This window comes from Triturus cristatus, chromosome 5_2, assembly GCF_964204655.1.
Source record: "Triturus cristatus chromosome 5_2, aTriCri1.1, whole genome shotgun sequence".
Lineage (NCBI taxonomy): Eukaryota > Metazoa > Chordata > Amphibia > Caudata > Salamandridae > Triturus > Triturus cristatus.
Window position 1 is genome coordinate 15311176 of NC_140588.1, and position 14617 is coordinate 15325792.

General features: G+C 44.6%; 1 protein-coding gene across 12 annotated transcripts in view; it reads left to right on the forward strand.

Moving 5' to 3' along the window:
* CTNND2 (catenin delta 2) overlaps nucleotides 1-14617 on the forward strand; it is a 3222299-nt gene that overhangs the window by 1742683 nt on the left and 1464999 nt on the right. For all 12 annotated transcript variants that reach the window (XM_085606754.1, XM_085606755.1, XM_085606763.1 and 9 more), the window contains one exon: nucleotides 8145-8339. In XM_085606754.1, coding sequence (XP_085462880.1) covers nucleotides 8145-8339 — 195 coding nt within the window. The remainder of the gene's footprint in view (nucleotides 1-8144; nucleotides 8340-14617) is intronic.

Below are 14617 nucleotides of genomic sequence, written 5' to 3' on the forward strand. Positions count from 1 at the left end.
GGCACAGCAGCCGGTGAACATTGAGGAAGTTGTTGCACCCAGATATAAACCCTGCCTGATCTGAACCAAAATGTTACTTGCAGGGAGCGATTGAGCCATGCGCCTTATCGACATTGCCCTCTTTGAGTTCCTCATCAGCATCATATACCTGGATACCTAAGTATTTGAATCTATCATAGCTCCATTGGAGGTGGAAGGCCGGTAGGGTACCCCTGTCAGGCCTGCCTGTCAGGTTCTGGAGTTGGAGATAAAGGTAAAAAGCACGATTTGGCCCAGCTCGCTCTGAGGCCCAACACAGTCCCAAAAAGTTCTCCAGCAGCATCATCAGGCCCGGAAGGCAGCAAGGCCACATCCCACAAGAAGACAAGGGCATCATCCGCATAGAGCGAGACAATATGGTGTATACCTTATGCCTCAATCCTCAATTGCTGTGCGTGAAGGCATTACTTTCAAGCAAGGATTTCCATGACTTGAACAAAAATCTACACGGACTGGGGGCAGCCCTGCCTGGTACCCTCTGTGTTACAAAATTGTCTGAGATCAATTGGCCTGTCCAGACTTATGCCTTCATACAGTTATACAGGGTGCAAATCCAGCTGGTATATCCCGGGCCAAAGCCCTTCAAAGTTGCCCACAGGTAGTCCCACCCCATAATGTTGAATGCCTTCTCTATGTCAAGTGACTGCAGTCTGCCCAAGGGACCAAGCTGTGGCAGCAAGCATGAGGCGCAGCAGCCGATGAACACTGAGGAACTTGTTCCACCCAGGTATAAACCCTGACTGATCTGCAGTGAACATCCAAGGGGTCTTGATTAGGGTAGTTCGCAGAGTTTTGCTCATTCCGCGTTCCACTTGGAATGCGGAGTTCTGTCAAAACTCCACCATCCACCGCGTGGCAGAGTATTTTCTCGCACGCTGCTTGCCATTGTTAAGTTAGCACTCGTGAGTGAGAATTTGTGTCCAATTGCTTGATTCTCAGGCGTTAGAACTCCTCCCAGTGAGATTTCTCAATGCAGTCATTCATGACAGGTCACAAACATTTGCTTTGAGAAAGCTGCTGCTCGAGTAGAAAATCTTTTTCTTGCGGCAGAAAGAAGCAGCGCCATCTGGTGCGCCGCATGGAGCTGTTCGCTATGATTTCACAGTGCAGAACAAGCTCTTTGAGCTAAAAATCAGTAAGCACTACTTGCCAATTTCCACCCGATCACGAATCTTGCCGAGTTTTTATTTAACATTGCGGAATTCTACAGCGGGAAACCCCATGAGTTCTGTCCACCCCTAGTCACAGCCCAGTTTGGTAAGGACCACAATCAGCACCTTGAGGAGCGAGTCTGGCAGCTGACCCACCATCCTAGCTTTGTTAAATACTTCCAATAGGTGCTGAGTAAGATTTGCAGTGTACTTAGCATAGTATTCAATCAGCATCTTATTCCGAGCAGTGTGTGCAATGGCTGTCTGTAGTTTCTCCAACTAAATTGGCGCATCCAGGTCGCTGCGCTGGGGTGGGGACAGTTTCGGTAGCCAGAGCTCCTGTATGAATTTGTGGACCCAGTCTGGTGGGACCGTGTCCCCTGCCTTGTACAGGGTCTGATAGTCTTCCCAGAAGGCAACATTAATGGCAGGCTGTGAGGAACCCGATATTCAATTCCCCAGTGTGAGGGCTCTATCGGCGAGCACTGCTCGACCTCTGCGGTAAGGTGAGCAACTGCTGCCTCAAGTAGGTGCAACTCATGTTTGAGGGTTAACAGCTCCTCGATCAGTCCTCAGTGCACCCGCCACATGGCAACCATACAGTGGCCCCTCATGACCACCTTGTGCACGTCCCACTCCAGTGCCCTAAAGGGGGTAGTGTCTTTGTTCGTTTCAAAGTACTGGATGATGCTCGTCACTGGGGTTTCCCTGAAGGGAGGTTCTGAGGGTGCTTCTGTTTGTAACCGCCAGGTCGGTATCCTAGGGCGTGGTCTCAGCCATGTCGGGGTCAGTTGTAGCTGGCAATGATCAGATAGAGTGCATGCTACTCCTTACGGACGATCTGGGCGCCCAAACCATCAGTACACAAAAAGAGGTCTAACCTGGTATGTATATCATGCATTGGGGAATAGAACGAGAATTCGCTGTCATTTAGATGACCTAACCACCACGCATCGGGAAGTCGCCTATGTGCCATTCAGTCCCGGAAGTGTTGTCACCCAAGTGCATGGAGTGTTGCGCTGCGAGTGAATGTAGAGGTCATGGGTCACGTCAGGAATGCAATTAAAGTAGCCACCCCATATGTTCTGGGTGCCATGAAAGGAGGGTTGGTTTTTTGTTGGGCACACAGATACCTACAAGTGTGAGCGGAGACCCCTCGAGATGCCTCTCTACTATTACATAGCGTCCCTCTGTTTCATCCCTGTGCATGTCTGCCAGCATGGCTGGGGCATGCATAAGCTGAAGAGAAGATGTCGTACAACGTGTCCGCTCCATTTCTCTCGTACCTGTAATGTCCAATATGTCTCCTGTAGCACGACAATACGTGTGTGGCGGCACTTAAGTACACATTATTTTCCTTTCTTTTTGTCAAGCCTTAATGCACTCGAAATAGCTGTATTAAATATTTTTTTAAGAGCACTGTACAAATTGCAAGTCATACCTGTAGTGGTGTCAGAAGTGAACCAGCTCAAAGGTTCATCCTTCGAATGTTGACGAAGAAGGATGTCTTTGTTTAATTTGGAAAATTATATGATGCATTTCGTCTGCATCAAAAGGTGAATCTGTCGTGGTGTCCGTTATATGAAGCACTCTAATTTTTCCTTTCTTACTAATTTCCACACAAAAACGCAGATGGAGTGCTATCTGTTTTCCTATCTGTGTTTATTTTTTTAAATCTGAAATATATTGAAATTTGATCTTCTTTTGAATGTCTCCCTGTTGTCAGTCATGACGTACAAGCCAATAGCTAGTACATGACGACAGCACAGCTTGTTACAAAATGAATAACCTTTCCAATAAAGCAAAAATTGCAAGGAGTGCGATAATAATATTCTCACTTGAGCGTTATATTGCATATGACTATTTAGTGCGCTAAGATTCTAGAGATGTGGAAATGTGAATGTATGCGTATTTGCAAAAACAACGTGGAAATGCATTGGTTGCAACTTATGTTTTATCTCGAACAAGTAAATAAATGTGTAAATACCAATAAATTGAGGAAAATATATATACATAAATACAGGCGGGAATGTCGTAAAAGTTATACCTTAAAGCAGACGCGAATCTTGCTTACATTTCGACTTACAATAGAGCCTTTTTTGTATGTTGGTGCATTGTTTTGCTTTGCGGAAAGGTGTTGAGTGGTGTTTGAAGTCTTAGAAGATTGAGATATTTTCTGCTTACATCTGTGGGTCAGTACACCAGTGTAATCTGAGTGACTGTAACAGAAAAAAATCTGTTGTGCCTGTGATCAAGAGGTGAGGGGGGACAGACATCATATAGGGAAAAATTAATAATTGACAGGCTGGCTGTAAGGCTTAAGTGAGAGCATCTCATACCCTTAGGGACCTACTAGGGAACAGGTATTCCAAAGGGGCACGGCCTTCCCACAAATATTTTTAAAACTGCTGATTTATCATTTGAGTCCACAGTTTCTGCAGTAGGTTCATGGATCTTAAGGATTCGTCAGCGGACTGTGAACATTCGGTCTGTGTGCCGCTCCACAGGTTTAAAGATCCCCCCCCCCCAAAAAAAAAACAAAAAACACAACTCGCAGGGCCAGAGAGCAGTGCAGGGCCAAAGTCCAATCACTAGGGTCATACATGGTCTAAGGTCAAAGGCCATGCGCAGTAGTCTGCAAGGCCACAGGGCCGGCACTCTACCAACCCCTGCTGCACACAGTCACAGGCCACACACAGCTGTTAGCACATGGGGCTGAGTGCAATGAGTGGACAGAGGACTTGTATTGCCCTCAATCCCTATGTGGCCATTCACAGTGGCTAATGGGCACACAGGGCTGAGTGCAGTGAAAAACGGTGTTAAAGTTAAGGTGTGGGAGAACCTGCGCAGAAGATTACGTTATTTAAAAACATCTCAGAAATTCACTAAATCCCTACAGTTGAAATGAAGTTATTGTTACGATTTGGAGGAACAAACACTCACCTTTACCAGTTATGGGTAACTATGCACCCATAACTCACCCTCCATTGTACTGTTCATGACCTCACATGTGATGTCAAGTATGACATGGCAAATGACATCATAGAAGACGCCCTGTGACAGAATGAACTACCTTATTTTTAACATTATTGATTTGATGGCATCACTATAGCCAGTCAAAGGCAGTGTAGCTGCGTACCAAAAGAAAATGTTGATATAAGTCAAAGCATCTGTAGGCGCATAATTTTTAAATTGAGTAGAGTCTGCAGTGAAATTAGAACATCCATCACTCTGAAGGTCATGATTGTGAAAATAAATCGCCTTACAATGCAAAGTATACATTTTATTCAATCTCTGGATTTGGGATAAGGTGATAAGTTGTGATGATTGCATTTACGGGTGAGCTACTTGTCGGCAGATGCTCATAACTGGTGTATTTCTCAGGGTTTTTGGCTGAAAATCAAAATTATTATATTACATCTTCTTCACCCCAACCGTAGTATTTAGCCAATAGTGTCTTGCATCTAACATGCTCTTCACAACATTGGACATTTTCTAATATTAATCGAAGTGTTTCAATTAGGAAGCAGGTAAAATAAAGGGTTTATTAGTATCTAATATGCATCCTGCTCTCTTTCTTTTATGATCTCAGGAGACCAGTTCTGAAACAGGACTCAGGTACTCCTAACATAATTTTCTCCCCTTAGTAGATTATGCGAAGGACACATCAATCTCATATCACACATAAATCGAAACCTCCTTAATTTAACTAGGGCTTTCACCCATTGCGTGTCCCATGGCAACAATTTGTTATGTTCTATAAATTCCCTGATGACCTCTGCCTCACATAGATGGTACAGCTTCTGTAGTACCCTTTGACGTTTAGGAATGGATGGGGAATGGGATTGTTCTTCATCAGCACTCTCGGTTGGGGGACCTATTTAGTAATGCCAGCTAATAACTTGTCTTTGCCTATAGATTGTGTTGAATTAGAAAATTTGTATAGGAGCATTGCTAACAAAATGATCTCTTGATAACGTAACTATACGACCGGAACTTGGAATCAAATTTAGATCTCAATTTCCAGTGATTTATCCTTTTTGCAATACATTAGAAATTCATGGATAATTTATCATTGGGAAACAAGACAAGTGGCATGATTCTTTTTACCAAAGAAGAGCTACCACCATCCCAAGGCTACAAGGGCTTTTTTTGTTTTTTTTGTGGGGGCAAACATGAAGATAGTAAGATTTCGACATTGTTATGGAGATGACGAAAGGGAGAATGCAAATGCGAGTGTTACCTTACGCGGAGCTCCACCAAATGGGCTTTTTAGTGCACCATCCAATGGATTTCGGCATGCTGCCATGAAGAGGTGCTCTAATGAGATTGTTTCCATTACTACAAAAGCCAGTTTTCATGGATAGAGCATTAAATAGGTCCCGAACCCTCAATTATTTGAAAATTGTCCTCAATAGGGGAGTGGAAATGATGATAGAGGGAAACTTGACACAGTTGATCACAAAGGCGTAGAATGATTTTGCACATTGGATGCAACTCAACCTATCCATATGAAACAGAGTTCAAATACTAAAAATGGTTATTGCTGTCCTTTGAAAATGTATAAATTACATACGCACATCATCTCCACTGTGCCGCAGCTCCCTTACATGCACTCAGTTTATTTATCACATTATCTGTCACTGCTGGTCCGTTACTTAGAGTGAAACCGGTTGAATGTTATAGAAGGGCTGCCGCCACTCCACATAATCAAGTCCTTGCTACCCAAATCGAATAATCTCTTAATCCATGCCATAGAGGTGAACTGTTAATATGCAATTATGCATATAAGAGATTAAAAATGTATCTTTTGGTGCAAATTACTTTACATGTCTAGCAGATGGCTGGGATTTTAATTGGTGGTATAATGATCACTTGGAAATAGTGGCATGATAAGTGCTTATCAGCCATTATTCTACTTAATAAAAGTGATATCAAGGCCATTATTTCACTGTGCATAGAAGTCAACCTGGATACTACATACACCTTGCTATACACTCAATTGCACCGTTGCTTGCAGCACCATCAGTGCAAGGCTTCCAACACCCTAATTTCATCCTCGATTAGACAATATCTTGAGACATGGGGCACATTTAGAGTGGTCAGCTCAGCTCTGCACAATGTTCTCATAGAACATGCATTCTGAAACACTACTGTAACATAACCCAGAACTGTCCGATTGGCGCAAACCTCAGGACAGATGCATCAGAGACGTAGGATTGAAATTCTAATACTTTAAATTATTATATAATTGGTGCTGGTCCCCTTTCAAACTATACAGTATGGGTTTACTGCCACAATCCACTCTTGCACTGGTGGAGATGATCTCAGCCACACTGTGGTTTATTACACATCTTATGGAACTGCACTAACCTAACTAAATATTGGCCCGACATTAAGCATACAATGATCTCTGCTTGTGACTACCCTCTAAGTATCTAGGCTCAACTGCCTATATTGAATGACGTAACAGACATTTTAGGTTTTGCTAATCAAAAACGCAGCTGGATGGTGATATCGTTGGTGGCAGTCCAGGTCTGTATTTTGAGACATTGATGGTGCACCAGATTACCTACATATGAAGAATAAAGGTCTGAGGTGTTACAAGCAGTGACTTGTTTATCAATAGGGTTAATGACAAGATGGATGTGTTTGAAAATATACGGGGGGCTTCCTGAACGAGCCTACTAAATGAGGACCTGATCAATTACACTACTGACTGTATACCCCGACTAACCAGACAAAATATTACCCACTGCTTTGTTGTCTCTTACCCTCCTTACATTTTATTGATATGAACAGACAGCACTGTTGAGTGTAGATCCTATTGGAGTGATTACATTATAGGTTGTTGATTGTCTTATAAATCGTTGAATCTTATCGTTTTCTTTCCAGGTTGGTCTCTTTACCTGCAGATTACTCTTTTCCCGTGTGATTTTCCTCACCCCTTGTAATCCTTTATGCAGTTTTCTATTTGCCTCATACTCTTTGGACGGGAGCAAAAAGTCCTATCGTTCATATTTCTTGTTGTTGGACTTTGTGGATTTGTCAAGTACTGGACTTGTTTATGTTTATTGTATCGTTTGATGTGTAAGACACCCCAAGAAAGAACCGCTTTAAAAAAAACTCCATGGAGCCAAAATGTAATGAGATCAATCGCTGTTCACACTAAACTGTTTCTTTTCCCATTTCCGTTCGGGTTATTTATGAGCGATTGACTGTTTCCCGAGTCCCACAGAAGATTTCACTGAAAAAATACAATATATTTTGGTCTGTAGGAAGAGCTCTCCTTTTATGCATTTATCTTCGTCGTTCACAAAGATCGAGTCTGCGCTTAGTGCTCTGATCTGGCATTCAACCAACATTTTGAATGCAATCTTTGGAAATGATGCACAACCTGCCTGTATCCAAAACACCCTGTCTATGATTGGTTAGAATACCAATAACTGCGATGGATAGCACATGTAAGCATCAAAAGGCAGATGGCTTATCATGTTGAAATTGAAATACATTGTAATCATGAGCCCTGCTGGAGCTTTCCATAGGTATGCCATTTCAATTGAATGCGCATGTGTAGGAAGCATTGGGCTAAATTCATGAGTCGGGGTAGAATGCGGTTAAACATAGATCACATTCTCTCAATGTATTCATCCACAGATCTGACTCACATGCTTTCCTCTGATGCATCACGCTATCGTTGTAATCCCCGTGAGAATGAATATTTTACTGGCTTTGCACAATATTTATTTTTCTGAAACATCTGCTTGTGGTGTGAAATTCAGTGTTATTGCAAAATCAGACAGCTGGACAACGCTGATAAGTTAATCTTCACTGATATCTGCTATTTACTGAGTTTTCTAAAGATAATATTCCTCGGTTTTCTTGTGATTAAATACAACAGTTTTTTGTATTTTCTTGTGTGATGCAAGTTTTCCTTTGTGCCTGTATTTGCAGCCGGGTCCCGATCTTCTTACACCAGCCAGCACAGCCATCTTGGTTCGGATCTCCGCTCCCTCCAGTCTCCCGAGCACCACATAGACCCGATTTATGAGGATCGAGTGTATCAGAAGCTGCCTATGAGGAGTCTCAGTCAGAGCCAGGGAGACCCACTGCAGCCAGCACACCCAGGAGCATACCGCATGAGCACAGGTACGTGAGCATCTCCATTCCCAGAGAAACCCTAATCCACAACACTTGGAGAAAAGAAACTGTACACCTATCATTCTCTGAATTTAGTAACTCTAGATTTCATGGATGGAATCAAAAAGCGCTCTATTGGATTTTTTTGAGGCCTACTCCCTAATACCACCTCCTATCCTGAAAGGGGGCTTCCGGTACTGGAATACATGGCTTCCGTATTTAATGTACAAACATAATCCAGTTGTATTTAGTAACTAATGTTTCGTCTGATTTACTTGCCTAAGCTGTGTTTTGGTCTGTAAAATAAAATGCTTGCAAATGGTAATGTGTTTTGTTACACAAACTCAAGAACTGTAGCTAGACTAACTGGAGTTTCGAGAGTCTTCCTGAACTGCCAGGATTCATTTTAGTATTTGCCAGGATTCATTTTACGAGGCTCCCTAACTACAATCTTTCAAAGACCTGCTCTAGGCTATGATGATTACGGGAGCCTCTTGAGTCACCACACAACCACTGGAAGAGATCAAGGAGCCCATGGACCTGAGAGGCTAGAAAACAATGGGCAAAAATAACTCACGATAAACTACTGATTTGAACCAAGGGAACAGCAAAGAGTGAGACTCATTAAGGAAGAGAAAGCAAAGACAGCAATAAGTCATGATAATATTAGAACAATAAACCACTTAAGCTGGTAAAGAAGGGAGAGACAGCTGGAAGTAGCACCCAAAATTATGAACTGCGGAAAGTAGAGACATTAAAAAAAGCATCATCTGTAAATACTGCCAACCAGATAGAACAAAATGGCGAAAATAACTTGGCAAGTGAAAAAAAAATAGAACATATTGAATAGAGCAGAGTGTATTAATGATGCCTAAAAGGTCAAATACATATGCTTGATAATTAGCAGTTGAATATGCGAAATATAAAACAAAGGAACCAATCCTGCATACTTCTATTAAAACAGATATATATGCCAGAAGATTGCCAGACTAAACTGTGTAGATATACACATGCAAATACTGGACCATGATGTGTATGAAAACATAACTACCACCACAATCTTGTATATCTCACGCCACCAACAGTACCAATAGAACTCTATTGTTTAGCCATCATAGTTAAATTCTGCAGCATTGTCTAGCTAGTCAAGGGCTCCGCTCTACAGGAGAGCATATTCTGCCATTGCAATAAGCCTACAGAACACAAAGAGGTTGAAAGTGAATGTAAACCTGCCCCTGTGCATTGCAAGGCAATCAAAGAAATATGTGGGTGAGACCATCCTGCATTCTTTTTTATTCTCCTTCCCAAGTCCATGATTAACGCCTGGAAGAGGGCGTGCCAGCACAGAGGCCATTCGGCCCTAGCTTCACCTGTCTGTATGTGTGCTAGTGCAATCTGCTTCCTTTGGGGGGGGTGGGCACTGTCGCCCAGGAGTGAGTAGTCTTTGAATCCAACACACCCCCTCTTATGAGGCATGGATGGATCCGTAGAGTCCTCTGCTGGGTTTCTGTTAAATGTGCCCAGGCACAGAAACTTGACATACCTCCTTGGTGGCCTACTATCTGTGAACCTTAAATTTGCTTGTGAATTACCCCTATGACCATTAGGAAGTGACTGTTTCGGGATGTTCTGACAGAGGATCTCTGCTGATGAATTTCATATCATAAAAGGGTTTCCAAGGACCTACAGTTATACCAAAGTATGAGGTGCATCAAATGGGGGGCAAAACTGGCAAAAGTTCCAGTCTGATGACATGGTGACACAATCGTTTATCATGCAGTTTATGTAATGTCTGTTGTGATGAGCTTCAGACTCTCATCTGGCACTATGCATTGCCCTTCTCTAGCCCCTTCCAAAATCACTTGCTAAAAAAGGTGCTGGAAATCATTTTTAGGTCGAGCCTAGGCAGCTCTTGTGCTGTCTCTTCGAGAACTCTTGTATATACTTTTTGGTCTTGCAACCAGCCTATTGCTTTTTATTTGTTTCTGCAAGTGTCTTTTAAAAAGCCATGCTTCCAAGTGGCTAATCTTTCCAATTTGTCCCTCCTTTCCATGGATTGGTCCCTCCCATGGAGCAGAGCTCCATTACTTGTAACCTTACACTTGTCGCATTTAGGAAATGTTTTCAGGACTACTTTTTTTCTTTGGTTAACAGCGCTTTTCACAAGTGCTCAAGTATTCACTTGTTTATCTTTGCACCATCCTTGCTAGTGCACGTCTAGCCAGCCTGCTGTTTTTGATTGGTATTTTTAACGTCTCTTCAATGGTTATTAGCTGAGCAGGGTTCGTGGGGTTTAGGGCAGTTCAATCTGAAGTATTGCTTTGTTTTAGGCTTCACCACTGCTGTCATTTTGGAACATCTGCCCCAGCTGGACGTGGGTTCTAATTCCCCTCCTGTTCCAGGAGGTATATTGGTAATTTTGCTCTCATCTTCCAAGTCATATGCCTTTGTAATTTTGCAGGTTAGTGCTTAAATGGCAGGCGGTTGCTGCAAGCGAGTTTACATCTCTGAGATGTGCAAGAGAGCTGCCACCATCTTAATTAAGGAACCAGGTTGCATTCCCGGCCTAGGCTCAGTATTCCGTGATGCGAGCTACTGCACTTGACACACTGCAGTGAACAGTTGAGCAAATGTTTAAAATATAATGTTTAGTGCTTGCGTGTTAACAGTGCAGTTGTGTTACGAAGTACTGAAATGCCCCCATACAGAGTGCGCAATATAGGGAACCACAGATGACATCAGTAAGCCTCCCATGTGCCTTTCCTTTTTAAAGCCACAACATTATTTTGGACCGGGATCTAGTTACAGTATTGAGTTGATCAAGAAAAGTATACATTAGTGCAACACTCCTCCCTAGCGATGGGTCCCAGGCATCTTATCTATTTGCTTATCGCCATGAAACATCCGTGCAAAACTCACAGTGGAGAGAATGTGGCATTACTGCCAGAACTGCCTACTTTAGTGCGGTGAACCAGGTTTGAGTCTCAACGTTGGCTCACCATCTTGTGATTGTGGGCAAATCACTTCATATTCCTGTGCCTAAAATAAAAACATGTTTAAAGTAAACTAGTGCTCAGGTAAAGCGCTACTTCTGGTCTGGATTGCAGTTAATGCAAACAACTTTATGCAGAAGAGGTCAGTGCCCATCTAGCATCTCGAAGGCCCTAAATGCTACACATGCCAGGCAGGGTTCAGTGGAGGCCACTGTGTTTACAACAAACAATAGTACAATAATTGTGTCTAGTTCTGAATGTTTGACACTCAACAGAAGAAATTAGGCACTGATATTCAGCATGAACCTATTTCCACTTCTAATGCAGGCTCACAGGGGCATGCGGATAGAGGGCCTCGGTTAGCTTGCCCCCATCCACAGGAGTGTTAACATGCAAGCAGTGTACATATAGATATATGAGTATGTAAATAGAGCAACAATCATTAAAGAAAAGCCTAATTCTGGCACACTGCACTGAATTTAACATTGCCACTGCCATATTGATCTACCAATTTAAGGTTGAGGGCACTTCTGGTGTCTCGACCAACACATAATTCCTGAAAATAGGGAGGGGGTGCATGCAACAAAACAGCTTTTCATTACAAATACGGAACTAACCTTACCCAATAAGTAGTGTGTTGGGAGGTTTACCATTGTTAATTATCCAATAGCAAACTGTTGTGAATGTTTATCGGATCATGCAGTTGATGGTACTATTAAATTGTCGATTGATTGCTGGGTCCAGGGCATGTTGTGTTGCCATGGTACGGTGTTCTAGCAGAACTGCGGGGGAGTGCTTCTCTTGGTGGATTAACATTTTCATTGCCAAGTGTTAGTTTTTGTATGACATCACATTTCTGCATCTATTTAACATGGCCTCTCTCTCTTGGTGTGACCGTGTTTAACTCACAGTGCAACACTATTTACTTCGAAATGCATATACGCTTGCAATGCGGGCATATTGTGGTAAAGTTAAAAATCACACTGCAAAAGTATGTGCATTAAATATCCCCGCCCATTCCGTATTGTTTTTTTTTTTTTGAAATTTTTTTTATTGTGCAGAAAAAGGTTACAAGCACGGGCCTACAACCACCAGGGCCGGCCGCTAGTAGGTAAAAGATCAAACAGTGCAATCACAATGACTGGCCCACCGGGGCTCCGCACCCTACAGAAGAGCAGACTGCACATAAAGGAAATAAGGATACACCCTTTTAACATAAATAACAACTTAAAACAAAAGCGAGGCAAGAAAACATAAGATGGGCGTCGGGCCACAGCAGGGGCACTTCCATATCCGACCACCCGATGGCAGTCAAGAAGAAGGGAAACAAAGAGGTAGGGGGGGGGAGAAACGGGAATACCAAATCTATACTCAGATGTGCTAGATAAGTAAGGAACTATCAAGGATCAGGGGGACAAGGCTACATCAGACGTTTCCACCAGGGGGGGAGCACAAATACTTCCACGATACACATTCCACTACCCCCAAATTCTGTTCCAGGCCCCGGGTTTACCACGAGCCACATACACAGTCTTTTCCCTGAACATGCACCAGTCCATGTTCTCCTTCCAGACAGACACGGTGGGGGGCCGCTGCGAACCCCAAAGCTGCGCTATGTCCCTCTTTGCTATCATGTTCCCCAGGGCCGCCCACCGAGTCTGGGCCGCGTTATAGTCATTGGGCTCCCACACATTCAGAACACAACGACGCACCTCCGGCAACAGCGTGACCCCGGTGACTCGCCTCATAACCTCATGCACCTGACGCCAGTATTCCACCACCTCGCGGCACTCCCACAGGATGTGGAGAAAGGTGGCACTGTGCCCACAGCCACGCTTGCAGAGCCCATCCTCAGAAAACCCCATTGAGACCAATCGGGGACCCGTCACGTAAACGCGATGGAGGATCTTAAGCTGGACCAAACGGAGACGGGCCGGGATGGCAACCTCCTTAGGAGATGACAGCGCGGACTGCCAGTCCTCGTCGTCCAACTCAACCCCATCCCCCGTCCATGCCTCCCGGAGACGCACCAAGAGGTCAGCCCGATTATTTATCAATTTTTTATAGATCAAAGAGATAGTACTATCGGGAACGTGACCGTCGAGTATGCGGTCCTCGAGGGGCGAAGAAACAGGGACCGTGGACCCTTCCCCAAAAACCGAGAGCAGGGCATGCCGAACCTGGGCGTAGCAAAAAAACTCCCTCTCACTAAGCTCATACTCGCTCCGGAGCGCCGCAAAGGTCTTGACCGCGCCTTTAACCCACAGATCCCCCACTCTGCTAATGCCGATCGTGTCCCAGTGCTCAAAGCCTTTCGTCGTCCAAAGGCTCCCCAGGCGGTCTGAGGCAAACAAGGGAGTAGCACACGTTAAACGCTCACTCCAGCCCATCGCTACATTCGCCGCCTTCCACACCCGTACCGCAATCTTGGTAGGGCCCGTGAGGGTCCTGCCAGCAGATCGGGAGTAAAGCGCTCTGTTATAATTACCGCCGGGAAGCAGGAATTTATCCATCTCATACGCCGGGTTCAGACCAGGAGCATACGTGGCATGGTTAATTGCCGACAGTTGGGAGGCCCAATAGTACCGTCTAATGTCAGGAAGCGCGATGCCCCCGTCGTACCAGGGGAGAGTAAGCTTTGCCAGAGCGATACGCGCCCGCCCGTCCCAGACCAGTCTCCTCTGCAGACTCTCCACCTCCCGAAAGTAGGCCACCGGAATGACATCAAAGGAGTTCTGAAGTGCGTAAAGAAATCTGGGAAGGGACATCATTTTAAACAGGGCCGCGCGACCAAGCGGAGACAGGGGCAACCTACACCAACGAGCCGTATCCACCCTCAAACGTCGGAGTGGAGACAGGAGGTTCTGCTCATAGCGGACCGCCGGGTCCAACGAAACATATACCCCCAGGTACTTAAAGCCGGATGAGGACGTTTGGATAGGAAGTAGAGGAGGCAAAATGGGAGGGCCACCAGAGATAGGGTACACGCAAGATTTGGACCAGTTAATTATCAAACCCGAGTTTTTCCCAAAGGAGGTGAGGACATCAAAGAGAACATTAAGCGACTGTCGCGGCGAGGTGAGGTACAGAAGAATATCATCCGCGTACAGCGAGACCCGATCCTCGAAGCCCGGGGCCCACCGGATCCCTCTGATAGAGGGCTCCCAGCGGAGCCAGGCGGCGAGCGGTTCCAAGGCAAGAGCAAAAAGCAGAGGGGACAACGGGCACCCCTGCCTAGTGCCCCTCCCGAGAGCAAAAGGCCGGGAAGCCCGCCCATTGACAACCACCTGAGCC